The following is a 12,995-nucleotide window of genomic DNA, read 5'->3' as shown; positions in this document are numbered from 1 at the left end:
GAGTGAAGGTCAGATGCCTGAGCTGTGGGAGTTACAGTTGGCTGGCGGCTTCTGACGCTGTTCCAAGCAGCCATAGAGGCCGAGCTCATGGTGCAGGTGAGGGTCTGCCAGTTGCAGGACAAGTTGTGACTACAAAGAGGTGCCAGACAAAATGGAGACCCTAGCTTGTCAGGTAGCCTGTATGAAGAGTCACCAACTCCCCTGCACCCACTGGAAGCAGAGTCGCACGACTGCCGCCACCCCTGCCCCTCCTCCACCCCCTGGAAGACAGCAGCACACCACAACGTGGGACGACCCCACTGTAGAATTGGTGGATATAAAAAATAGGTTCAGGCAGAAGGGTAGAGAGTCAATGATGGGGTGGCTTTTCCATCTGTAGAACATGGAGGCAGAGGCTACTATACTCTCCAGACCTGAGATGAGTAAAACGGCAAAATGGCGTCCATCACAAACCACCCGACCTTGACGCAGCACCTTTGTGTTGCCAGTAATGGCGATGGGGCCATCCCCCTCCTAACCTGGGTGAGTGTTGCTGCAAGGTAGCCAGGGCAAGTGAGGGAGATGTCCCCACGTGGCCTTTGTGATGACAGACTATGGAGGAATTGCAGGGCACTCCTCCAGGAATTAGGGGTGAAGCATGCTATCTATGCTCAGCATTGCCAAGGTCCCAGCAATGAACTTTTCTTGCTGGCATGAAAGGCACCATCTAAGAGTCCCTGCCAAACCAAAGGTATGGTGCGCTCGTCTGTGGGTGTGGTTGTTGGCGGGGGGTGGTGATGCACTGCTAGGATGAAAGACAAAGGAGCCCAGGGAAAGGACACAGTTGAGGGGCCCATCAGGGTGGCCTGTTGAAGACATGGCATGGCATGCTAGCAGGAATGCCTACTGTGAGGGTGCAGACAGCCTGATGCTGTCTTGGTCAGACTATGGCAGAAGCTCAAGCTAGAACAGAGGTTCTCTAAAGAGCCTCAGGCTCAGTCCACCCCCTCTGCTGCAGAGGGATGGCAGGAGTAGGCACCTTTGGACTTGGATGAAGGCCAAGGCTTCAAAATTCTGATGGGAGCAATGGTGGCTAGGGTGTCTGAGGACCAGAGGTCATATGTAGAACTAACTATACACTGGACACCTAAGAATAGGCTGTGCTTGCCCTAGTGGATACTAGAGTAGAATGCACTCTCATGTATGGTAGCATTCATCATTTCCAAGGGTCTATAACAGCAATAGATGGTTATAGAATGGAAGGGGTACCTATTTTCCATTGCACTGATGATATGCTGGTTTCTAAGTTTTTTTCCAGCCTGTCAGCTGCAGCCCCCACCTTGTTGTACCACTAGGCAAATGGAGGATGGATGGTTGATGCAGAAAGGGTCCAAAGTTCAGGCTTTTTGGTCAGGTGCTTGGGTGTCATCTGGTTAGATGGTAGGCAGCTAACCTCTTCACTGACTGGGCATAGGCTGTGGCCTCTCTCTCAAACAAGACAGACTGTTAGGCCTATGGAGAGCTGCCACTCTCCACCATGGGCCTGCCATGGCATGTCCAGGATCAACTCCCAAGTGCTTGGAAGAACTATCTTTGCAGCGTGATTGTTATTTGTTTTTTTGTTGTAGTTTGTATTGCTGCTGCCACATCTGGCAGCAGTGCTCCTCTGCATACCTGGTGCTGGGGAAATCACAGAAGAATAATATGATAAAAATGTGAGGGCCATTCAAAGAGATGCTGAGCTGAGGTGTATGGTAAATGCACCTGATAGCAATAACATCTTAAGCTAGGTTGAGATTGCCAGGTGAAGGGTGTTAAGTGAAATGCTATTTACACTGTATGCTTTCTGTAGACGGTGGTGGCAGCTCTGTCCAGCCTGCTGCTACTGGACCACACTGTATGTAACCTCCATGTTTCAATAAACCCCATGTCTCATTGCCTCGTTCTGGGTCTCTTCTCTGGCCTCTCAAAGTGGTGCCATCCCCACTGACATTAATGGCAATCCAACACAACAAAAAGCTGAAAGAAGCCATCAAATTAAAATTATAAAGAGTAACTTAAAGTAAGAATTAATGATAAGAGGAATTCTAGAAAAGCATGGAGGTACATAGTGTGCCTGAGCCTCCCCTGCCTTACAACACCAAATGTTTCCTAAAATAATTATAATTGTTTTTAAAGGAAGGGAAAAAGTCAAGATCAGTAGGAATCCCCATTATATTTTAAAGTATTAGTCCATTGGGCATACCTAACTTTTCTTGTAAAGTATGTTCGGAAATGCCTCATCTGATCTTAACAAACATCTGTTTAGGGAAGCAGGACAAAGGATTGTTAATGGCAGTTTTTAAAGAACTGTTATTTCCACACTCAATGCTGGAAGTTCTCAGTCAGTGCTTGTTGAAGTGAACCGATTTACTGGGTGAGAAAACTTAGGCACAGATCCATTATATGCCAACCGATGCTTCATCAACTCACCAAGATAGAGCTGCATCAGAAACTCAGGTCTGACCAGAATTCCTCCCCTCACAGCATGGTTCCTCCAGTATCATTTGGAGATTGAAGGTAGTGGTAATTCCTTAGGTCAGTAATCCTCAAGTTTTTTGTACTGAAGGATCACATGGATGCTTTTCACTAAATTCAGGGTACCAACCAAAAATTCTGATTCAACAGAACTGAAGTGGGGCCAGTAATCTACATGTTTAACAAATGTAACATAGAAGACAAAGCATGTAATTGCCAAATATGTGATTAATGCAATTAAGAATGATCATGAAAACAGCAAATATCATTGACAAACTCTGAGAAAAGTGAAATATGGAAGTTACAAATGGGACTCATGACCCCAATAAATACTGGTTAAATGTGTGACTGCATTAATCACTAATATAAAATTAAGACCAAACTGACTTAAAGTAGTTAGAATATACAAAAAGAGGGAAGTTTTTGATTGTTTTTTTCTGGCCAACTTTATCGGTGGTAAATATACATATATATATGTGTGTGTGTGTCTGTGTGTGTGTGTGTGTGTGTGTGTATATATATATATATATATATATGGAAGCTTTCTATCTTGAGCTAATATGATAACATGGGCCAATTCTCTTAAACTGTCCTGTTTCTTTCCAGGCTCAGTGGGCTCCCAGATCAGCCTTCCTTTCTTGAAAAGTAGGAACAAAGAAAATATGTTCTTAAAATGAATCAAAGTCTGTGGAGCTGTGCAAAGGTAAAGAAGAACATATAGTATGCCTTCTGTGGGAAGATGGGAAAGAGTTCTGGGAGTGAAGAAACAGCCTTTCCCTATGGCATTACATTTGTTACCAGGCAATAAATAAAATATAATCACTCTAGACAGTCCCAAATGCAGCCACCAGCACAAAACTGCTTGCTTAAAAATGCTTTTCAAAAGTTTGACCTGTAGACAATTTTGGTGCTCAATTCATTCTATAATTTACACACACAGAGATGTGTGTGTGTATATGTGTGTGTGTGTGTATATATATGCCTGTGTGTGAGCACATGCATGTGTGTGTTTCACATTCTTCTATGGCATTTGAAAATATACATATGTGTGTGTGTGTATATATATATATATATAAATGTGGTAATTCTATACCAAATCCAATACTAATCATTATTCTTATAAAGTTATAACCTCATGCTACTTTCATTACCATAAAAAGGACATCTAATAACTGAAATCCAAAACACAATGAGTGCTGGTAAAGATGTAAAACACAGGGACTCTCAGGCGTTGCTGGTGAGGATACAAAACGGCCACGTGGGAGACCATTTGAAGGTTCTTTTACAAAATTGAATGTACTTTTACCATAAGATCTAGAAATTGCACTACTAGGTATTTACCCAAATGAGTTGAAAACTTATGTCCACACAAAAACCTGCCCTGAATGTCTATAGCAGCTTTATTTATAATTGCCCAAAACTAGAAGTAACCAAGATATTCTTCAAATGCTGAATTTATAAACAAACTATGGTATACCCATAAAATGGATTAATATTCAGAGGTAAAATTAAATAAACTATTAAGTCCTAAAAACACACAGAGGAAACTTACTATCAGTCTTAAAAGGCTACATACTATGTGATTTCAATTACATGACATTCCAGAAAAGGAAAAACTACAGAGACAGTAAAACGATCCGTGGTTACAAAGGTTGAGATAAGTAGGAAATGATACACAGGTATACAGGGGATTTTTAGTTTAGCAAATCTGTTCTGTATGATACTGTGATGGTAGATACATGATATTATACATATTTCAAATCCTATAGAATTATACAATACAAAGAGTGAACCCTAAACTATGGCCTTTAGTAATAAGGTATCAGTACTGGTTCATCAATGATAGCAAATGTACCACAGCAATGAGAGATGTTAATAAGGGAAATTATGTAGGAGGAGGGATATATGGGACTCTGTACTTTCTGCTCAATTTTTTGGTAAACTTAAAACTGCTCTAAAAATTAAGTCTATTAATGATAAAATCCCAAAAACATTTTAAAAAGCATATGTAGGTAATAATGCTGATGCTGGAAATATTTTTTCTAATTTGTCACATATTGATAAAATAGTTGTTAAAATAGACCTATTAACTATATATTTGTCACTCCTGTATCATGAAATTTAAAGTCCTTTAAATGTCTAGCTATTTTCCAAAAGACATTTAGTTAACATTCTGTCATATAGGACAAAATTTAAAAGTCCCCTCAACATAGCTGTCTCAAGAATTGTTTAAGTTTCTTTTCCAAATGAAATGTTCACGCTATATTTGTACAACTTTCATTTTTATTGATTTTCAGTATAGTTTTGCTTTTTACAAACCTTAAATATTTTGCCTATATTTATTGTTATGTAACTGAACGTGACAGTTGCTCAGCTATGAAACTATCACTTTTGGCTATTCAAAGCCTTATGCAGTATTTCTCAAATTTCAGTGTGTATGAGAGTTAACTGGGAATTATTTTGAAATACAGATTCTGATTCAGTTGATTTCAGGTGATGCCTGTTTATCTGCATTTCTAATAAACTTCCTGAAGATCCTGATGCACGAGCACATTTTGAGTAGCAAGGTTCTAAATATCTAGGTCATAAAACTTTTACCACCATGAAAAACAAACCCAGCTACCTAGCAATCCCTGCAAGAGTTTAAAGAGCTGTTTTTCTGTTTTTCCTAGCTGAGGAAGCTTCCAGGGCCCCTAGCACTTCTATAGCTGCTTTCTCAATATATCATCCCTTCCAATTTCATCTATAAAGAGGAAGGCTTGCTAACCTTTGTACAGTGAGTAAGCTATGCATTTATTCATAATACTCATGGTTTATATGAACCAAAGACCATCTATTTCCAGTTCAATTCTCCAATTTGTATGTCTGAAATCACAGAAAGATCAAATGACCGGCTCAGGGTCACTTATTTAATAACTGTAAAGGTCAGGTCTCAAATCTAGGTTTCTGCTTCCAAATCCAGTCCTTTTTCCTCTGTTTTCTGTTGCTTCTAATAATGCAATGAAGAAAATAGGGACTAGGTGGTTTAGACAACAAAATCCAAGTTCTGAATTGAATCTCTCAGCCTTGGACTTCCCACTGCAATTCCTGACATGGGTTTAAAATATTGTTGTGGGGGTGGTCAGATGTATTAAGGGGAAAGATTTCTTTGTGCTTTGAAGTAACTCTTGAAATTCAATAAAAATATATGAATTTATAAGTTTGTTTGAATATAGTATGAAGCTATGAGATAAAAGACTTGGATTTTCCACCATGGAGAATGGGGAAAAAATTATTTATTTATTCTGTTTTCCCAAACCTGATAGTCCTCTAGAAAGAATTCATGGCCAACTATGTGTAGGAGTCAGACGCAGGTGGACACATACCTGCTAACACCCTTCTGGAGCAACCTCACTTATATAACCAAAAACAAAAAAAAAGACAAAAGATGACTCGATGTCTTCAATGGGACTTCCAGGCCATTAAAGATAACTAAAACTAACCTGACCTTCCCAACATGAAGAAAACAAGGTCTAGAGATGTGAAAACAATTTTGTACCACTGTATAGATATTTTTAATTACAACTAACATTTAAAGTTTCCCAACTCTTGGTTTAAGGGCAGGCCTCAACTTCACTCTAACTTCAACACTAAGTCATGGTGGGAGAGTTAATAAATGTGAACTACTTAAGTGACATCAGGGTTCTATACATGTCTTCCACATATTGTCCTTCCAAATAGGGACATATTCTAACAGTAAGCCTTTAAGTATACTTGTACTTTAAGTATAAAGCCTTTACATACTCTCACCTACTGCCTCCTGGATCCCATACAAAAACAGGAAGTTAGAATAATATGACCTTAGATATAAGACTTGCTTCTGAACACTGGACAGCAGCCCGTCATGAAAATCCGATTCTTCTAGAGGCATCCTCTGTAAGTGTGTGTGCTGTATACAAGAAGCTCAGAATTAAGGGGCTCCATTGGGGTGGCCAGTCTGTTTCCTTCTGGGTACTGCTTCTGATACCACATCACAAGGTAAGTAAGGGTAAGTAATATTGTCTTCATGGGATTAAGTGAACGTCAAGGCTCCTGAGATTCTGGGCTCCTATCTCTCTCTTTCCAGGGCTGTTTTGAAGTGTCCATGTGTGAAGGCTGAGCAGTGATGCTACCATCAGGGAGACCTAGCCTTGGCACCTCTGGGCCCAACCTGAGAAACATCCATAGCCTTTCATTTCTTTGTTGGTGATCTGAGCTTTTAGGGACAATTACAAGCAGTTTAGATGGCAGTTGTACAAAGCACACATGCCCATGAACTACAATAGGTTTCTACGGAAATTCTACAAACTTTTGGCCATGGCATGTCTCCAGAAAAGTACAAGATACTCCCAAAATCACAGAGCCAGAAGGCTCTCTGTTTTTTCTGATGCTTGGATATCCAGCTCTAGCTGACAAATCCAGCTTTGCCTTATTGTTCTTAATACCATTGTCTTACCCATCGATACAGTAATCATGGCTTGTCTATTCCTTCCTCACTCTTCCTACTATGTGTCATTCCCCTGTCTCTGATTAGCATTCTGTCCCTCCTTCAAGACTCAGCTCGCATGTGGCAACCTCTGTGAGAAATCTCCCTGACAGCTTAGAGTTGGCTGTGGCCCCCCTGCTTGCCGAACACCTACAGCACTAAGGCACCACACTACTCATTTGGCATTTATGTTCATCCCTCCTTCTAAGGAGAAATCATCACTAGTGGGATCTATTTTCTTTAACCTTCCAAGATAAATAAGAATTGGGATTAAACAAGAAGTGCAGGTAGCATACTTGTTGAGCATTCAAAGATTTTCACACTAAAAATGCCAACATGTAAGAAGGAGAAAACTGGCTTAAGGGCAGGGTGGCAGTTTTTTGTTTTTGTTTTTGATTTTTTTGTTTTTCTGGGTATCATCTCTGAACCTAATCACCAGAAAAATTTTTGGAAAACTTAAAGGATGTGACTTTAGGACAAATATGAAAGAGATGACAGATATCAGTTTAATGTCAAGTGCAACTTTTGGCAAGGATAGTGGGGCATTAATAAAAAGGGCTGACCAGAAGACTACAAGCCTCCCATGCCACTGGGAGGATTGAAACAGTCTAGGAATCCTCCACTGTGGCCATGGTGTAATCCATGGGAGAGAAGCAGCATTAGCCAAATGCCAGGGCTCTCTTCTGCTTCTAAGATTCTATGAGTCTACTACAAACAAGAATGACTATGGCTTGTATACTTTGTAATCAATAATAATAAAAGCACAGTGACTATGAATAACTTACTGTGCTGACAGTGAATCCCATTAAATCCTTGGGGACATTTACAAACATAGCCTATGAATGTGTCACCTCGGTATGCTTCACTTATTTCACAGGTTCCTCCATTATGGCATGGATTAGGAATGCAGGGACCTGAAAGACAGAAAAAAATATTTCTGCTTGATGCATATTCTTAAAAGTCGGCATTAGGTCAACATCTTACAATTAATAATTTTACTGAAAAAAGTGTTCTGGATATTAGTAGCATAGGAAATGTACTGATTGTATGAGCTCTGGAGACGAATGACCTGGGTTTGGATCTTGGTTTTACCACTTCACAGTCATGCAGTCTTGAGATATATACATACCTCTTCTCTGTGCCTGTTTCCTTTTCTGTTAAATGTCAATACTAAACATTTGCCTTAAGAGGTTATAATACAGATGAAAAGAGTTCATACATATAAAATACCCAGAACAGTGTCTGTCACTTGTAAAGCACTCAAAAAACTATTAGTAGTATATTAGATATTAAAATTTCCAAATTGTAGAATACTCCTGTGTGTTTCAAAAGTAATACTGTGTGTTTAAAAAGTAAGTATAATAATAATATAAAAATAAAAATAAAAAAATTTAAAACGTAATACTGAATAGCAATTTTTCTGGAGTTGCATTCACAACTCCACAATTTTTTGTCCCCTGCTGGTGCAAGTAGCATATGGCTGTAACCACACAAACCAAGTGAATTGGATAGCTCGTTGCAAAGCTTTTATAGACTATGAGTTTATGGTGGAACATACCTCCGGGGAAGCATATTTTCTGCCAATCTAAAAGAAGCAGTTCATCAAAAGTTGCATACTTAGAGAAGAGGGGCTGATGGCCATTTTTAAACTTTGAGAAAGTAACAGCAGATTATTTAGTAACTGTGGCTGCTAATGAAAGTGTGGTGCTGCTCAGAGCTCTCTTGGAGAAAACCAGCTGCCAGGAGTGTGGTTAGCTGACAACATCCAACTACTGAACCACAGGATCTGCGGTGGCAGCATTTATTTCAAGGCCAGGCTCCCTGGCCAAAAACTAAATACCAAAGGGGCATAGAGTTAGCTGGGCCAGTCATGCCTGTCCTGGGATTTCTCTAATGAACATTCTGTACTCTGAGGTGCCCCACTGGTGTGGCTGAGATTTTTCTTAAAACCATAGAAGTTTGAGACTTTTTCTATGCAATGTTCTCTCCTTCCTTTTCTCCCTTCAAAGTGACAGGCTGTGTCACAGTCTGTAGGCTCATCCCATCTACTCTTGCTCTCTCTCCCCTTTGTCCATCACAGACATTCCCCCCTAAAAATCTTTAACACTTTTAATTCTATCTTATTGTCTTCTTCCTGCAGGATGTTAATTGACTCAGGACAGAATCCAGACTTGAGATTGTGAAGAAGGGAAGAGTCAAGTTGAAGGAAGGAAAAGTTCTCCCTGGGAGGTGAAAAAAGACAAATACAAAAAACTATAGTTTTCTCTAACTTAGTCTGTACTTATTTTAATTGGAGAGAGTAGAATATATTTATAAGGAAAAGAAAAGCCAATGAAGAGGAAGTTAAGATGTACATATCAGGAAAGGAAAGCAAGGGTAATTAAACTAAGTGTCTGACTATGTATAAAGAGGTGATTTTGAGAGCCCTGGAAGATTAGTTCAGAAAAGGAGTGTGTTCATCTGAAACAAGAAGCAAGGTAGAAGAGCTGGACAAATGAATAATAATAACTTGAGGCAACTGGATTGGGGCAAGGGTATTGAACAGAGAGTGCTATAGAGAATGACTCCTCCTGCATGGGTCAAAACCACTAAAAAAACAAGGGCTGGACGAGGTGGTGCACACCTGTAAACTCAGCACTTTGGGAGGCTGAGGCAGGCAGGCTGCTTGAGCCCAGGAGTTCGAGACAAGCCTGGGCAACATGGCAAAACACCGCTTCTACAAAAAATACAAACAAAAAAAATCCAGGCATAGTGCTGTGCACCTGTTGTCCCAGCTACTTAGGAGGCTGAGGTGGAAGAATTGCTTGAGCCTGGGAGGTTGAGGCTGCTGTGAGTTAAGATTACACCACTGCACACTAGCCTGTGTGACAGAATGAGACCCTGTCTCAAAAAAGTAAAAGTTAAAAAATAAAATAAAGGTATGAGGAGAAAAAAAAAATCACCATCATCACTTGAAGCACTGCAATCGAATCTCAACCATGGGTGAGGACTTAGAAGGTAGGCAAGTTTGTCCTGCACTGGGGCAAGATTTTACGAATCTGTTTCTTCTTCTGAGAGGTGTATTTGACCCTCCATTTCTTTCCGTTTAAAATGTTATGAAATTCAATGGCTGTAGAGTCTAATAAGTATACACATGGAACAGGAAACAATGCGGCAACTGTTCAGTTCCTGGACCTTGACTTCCTGATAGGGCTAATTTTCAAAAAGTAAAAAGGATTCAGGGGATCTGTGGTTTTTTGTTTGTTTGTTTGTTTTGTCAGCGCCACACCAATTAAAAACAATATATTTATTTAAGTAGACAGTTTTGTGCTGTGAAGCATATATCAATTAAATTATCTAACACCTGCCTTTGAGGTGGTATATTGCCAATATCTGAGACAGGAAAAAAGATGAATGACAATGACTAGTTATAGAACAATTTGAACCATTTTCTTTCATTGCTACAAAATGAAAATCATGCTACAGGACCTATCTCTCCTTCTCCTCTTTCTCAGTTTCCACTTCTTCCCTCCTCACAAATTAATTAACATTTGATAATGCCTTACAATTTATAAACTATTTTCACATAACTCATCTCATTTATTCTTTACTATAACTTAGGTATTTGTCATTATCATCCTCTTTTACAGTTTTTTTTTAAAATACTGAAGGTCAGAAAGACTATATAATATTTTTCAATCAATATCTACCAGTGACAGACTGAGGCCTCAGACTAAGAATCTGGGATTCTAAAGCCTGTACTTCTCAGAGCATCAACTAACTGGGGAGGGTAGAATGAAATCATAGTGGTGTTAAGAGTTTTGACTCATCAATTCACTTCAAATGAGAGTAAAAATGACAGACTGTAAAATTAACTGATAACTGATAGCAAAGCATATAACAGCTAAAGAAAAAAACATATAAATAACTATAGTCAAAAACTATATAATTTTAAGCAAATAAGAATCTTTGGAGATCACTTAATCTGACTTTTCAATTTTGCAGGTGAGGAAAAAAACTCAATATGAATTCAGAAATGTTCCCTAGAAACCACTTAATATGAGAAAAATTAGGTTTAAGGACTTGTTCCTAGGAGGAAAAATAGTTATTGGTAAGAAATTACTGAAAAACTGGTAAGAAATTACTGAAGAGAGTGGAGTAATTTACATCACAGAGAAAATAAGTCTGTCTTCCATGACAGGGTTGGACGAGGGAGGAATAGAAAATGACGGAAACAGTAAGTCCTCTGCGAGTTCTTGACAGCAGTTAAAACAGTGATCCCGGGTCAGGTGCCATGGGTCACACCTGTAATCCCAGCATTTCGGGAGGCAGAGGTGGGTGGATCACCTGAGGTCAAGGAGTTCAAGACAATCCTGACTAACATGGTGAAACCCTGTCTCAACTAAAAATACAAAATTAGGCCGGGCGCGGTGGCTCAAGCCTGTAATCCCAGCACTTTGGGAGGCCGAGACGGGCGGATCACGAGGTCAGGAGATCGAGACCATCCTGGCTAACACGGTGAAACCCCATCTCTACTAAAAATACAAAAAATTAGCCGGGCGTGGTGGCGGCGCCAGTAGTCCCAGCTACTCGGGAGGCTGAGGCAGGAGAATGGCGTAAACCCGGGAGGCGGAGCTTGCAGTGAGCTGAGATCCGGCCACTGCACTCCAGCCTGGGCGACAGAGCCAGACTCCGTCTCAAAAAAAAAAAAAAAAAAAAAAAAAAAAAACAAAATTAGCCGAGTGTCGTGGTGCATGTCTGTAATCGCAGCTACTTCGGAGGCTGAGGTAGGAGAATTGCTTTAACCCGGGAGATGCTGGTTGCAGTGAACCAAGATCGTGCCATTGCACTCCAGCCTGGGCTAAAAGACTGAAACTCCATAACAACAACAACAACAACAACAACAAAACAACAGTGATTCCAAGGAAGGAGGTCAATGGAAGTCTGTCTAATAAAAATGGGGCAAATAGGAACCTGGAATCCATGATGCTATTTACTCAGGCCTCCTGTGTCTTTGTAAAAGTGAAACTTGGCTAGAAGGTGAGAAGAGCAAGATGACCTAAATGGATCTGCAAAATAAAGGGAAGAACTGGGGAATGGATGCAGAAGACTGAGAAGCAGAAATTCTAAAAGGAAAGGCAGAAATAAAGTCTTCAAGGAGAGAGAGAAGTCAAGCAATGTGCTGGTAGGCTATAATATGTGATGAAAAGTAGTTAGTAAGAAATTGTGATGTCCAAAATTCAGGTTTAAGTTGTTTGCACAGATGCTATGTGAATTGCTTCTGCTGGAGCATTGAGCTCTACAATAACAGCTGCTAAACACATATGCCTGTGAGTGGTACTTGGGGAAATCAAGGTGAAAGGGCTGTACTATTGATGTGGCTTATCCTGGCAAAAGGGGAAAAGTATTGCTGCATGTGATGCCCAAGAGATTCAAGAATCCAATGGGTTCAGGAAGCTGAAGATAGAGCGAACAGTGGTTTCTTAAGTCCCAAATATTCTGGACACTTCCTGAGGGCACAGGTGAAGCCTGTCCAGCAATCTTGGGGCAGCCTCTGGGATTTCCAGATGATGTGAATTGGTACGTTGGAGCTCCTTTTATTTACACGCCAAAAGACATCATGACCTTGGCTGACATCTAGACTTTAGAAAAAGATTACATGTTTCAGAGGTTATGGCTGCTGTTATTTTTCATACTCCAAGAAATTCAGCGATTTTCATTTAACAGATAAAGATGGAGTAAAGCAAAAGGGCCAAAGATTAAACCTTTCTGGAGTCCTTTGCATGCATACTAGACAATATGAGTATACATATAATTTTTGTAATGCTTTGTAAGACTATAGTCTTGTTTTAGAGGCAATAAAATGGGCTCAGGGAGGATAAGTAACATATCTATCTGAAAAAGCATAGATTTTAACACACTCTGCCTAACTATAAAGTCTACGCCCTTTCCATTAAGCCCCATTTCCTACCATGTTGAAAATCTGTGTATTCATATGTTAGTCTTCACAGATGTA

At 39.9% G+C, this 12,995-nt stretch overlaps 1 protein-coding gene across 2 annotated transcripts in view; it reads right to left on the bottom strand.

The window, feature by feature from the left end:
- The window catches only part of EDIL3 (EGF like repeats and discoidin domains 3), a 446,774-nt gene that overhangs the window by 227,805 nt on the left and 205,974 nt on the right, over positions 1–12,995 (bottom strand). For both annotated transcript variants that reach the window (XM_007977476.3, XM_007977484.3), the window contains one exon: positions 7,786–7,914. In XM_007977476.3, coding sequence (XP_007975667.1) covers positions 7,786–7,914 — 129 coding nt within the window. The remainder of the gene's footprint in view (positions 1–7,785; positions 7,915–12,995) is intronic.

This window comes from Chlorocebus sabaeus, chromosome 4, assembly GCF_047675955.1.
Source record: "Chlorocebus sabaeus isolate Y175 chromosome 4, mChlSab1.0.hap1, whole genome shotgun sequence".
Classification (NCBI taxonomy): Eukaryota; Metazoa; Chordata; class Mammalia; order Primates; family Cercopithecidae; genus Chlorocebus; species Chlorocebus sabaeus.
This window is presented reverse-complemented; position numbering and strand designations above follow the sequence as displayed.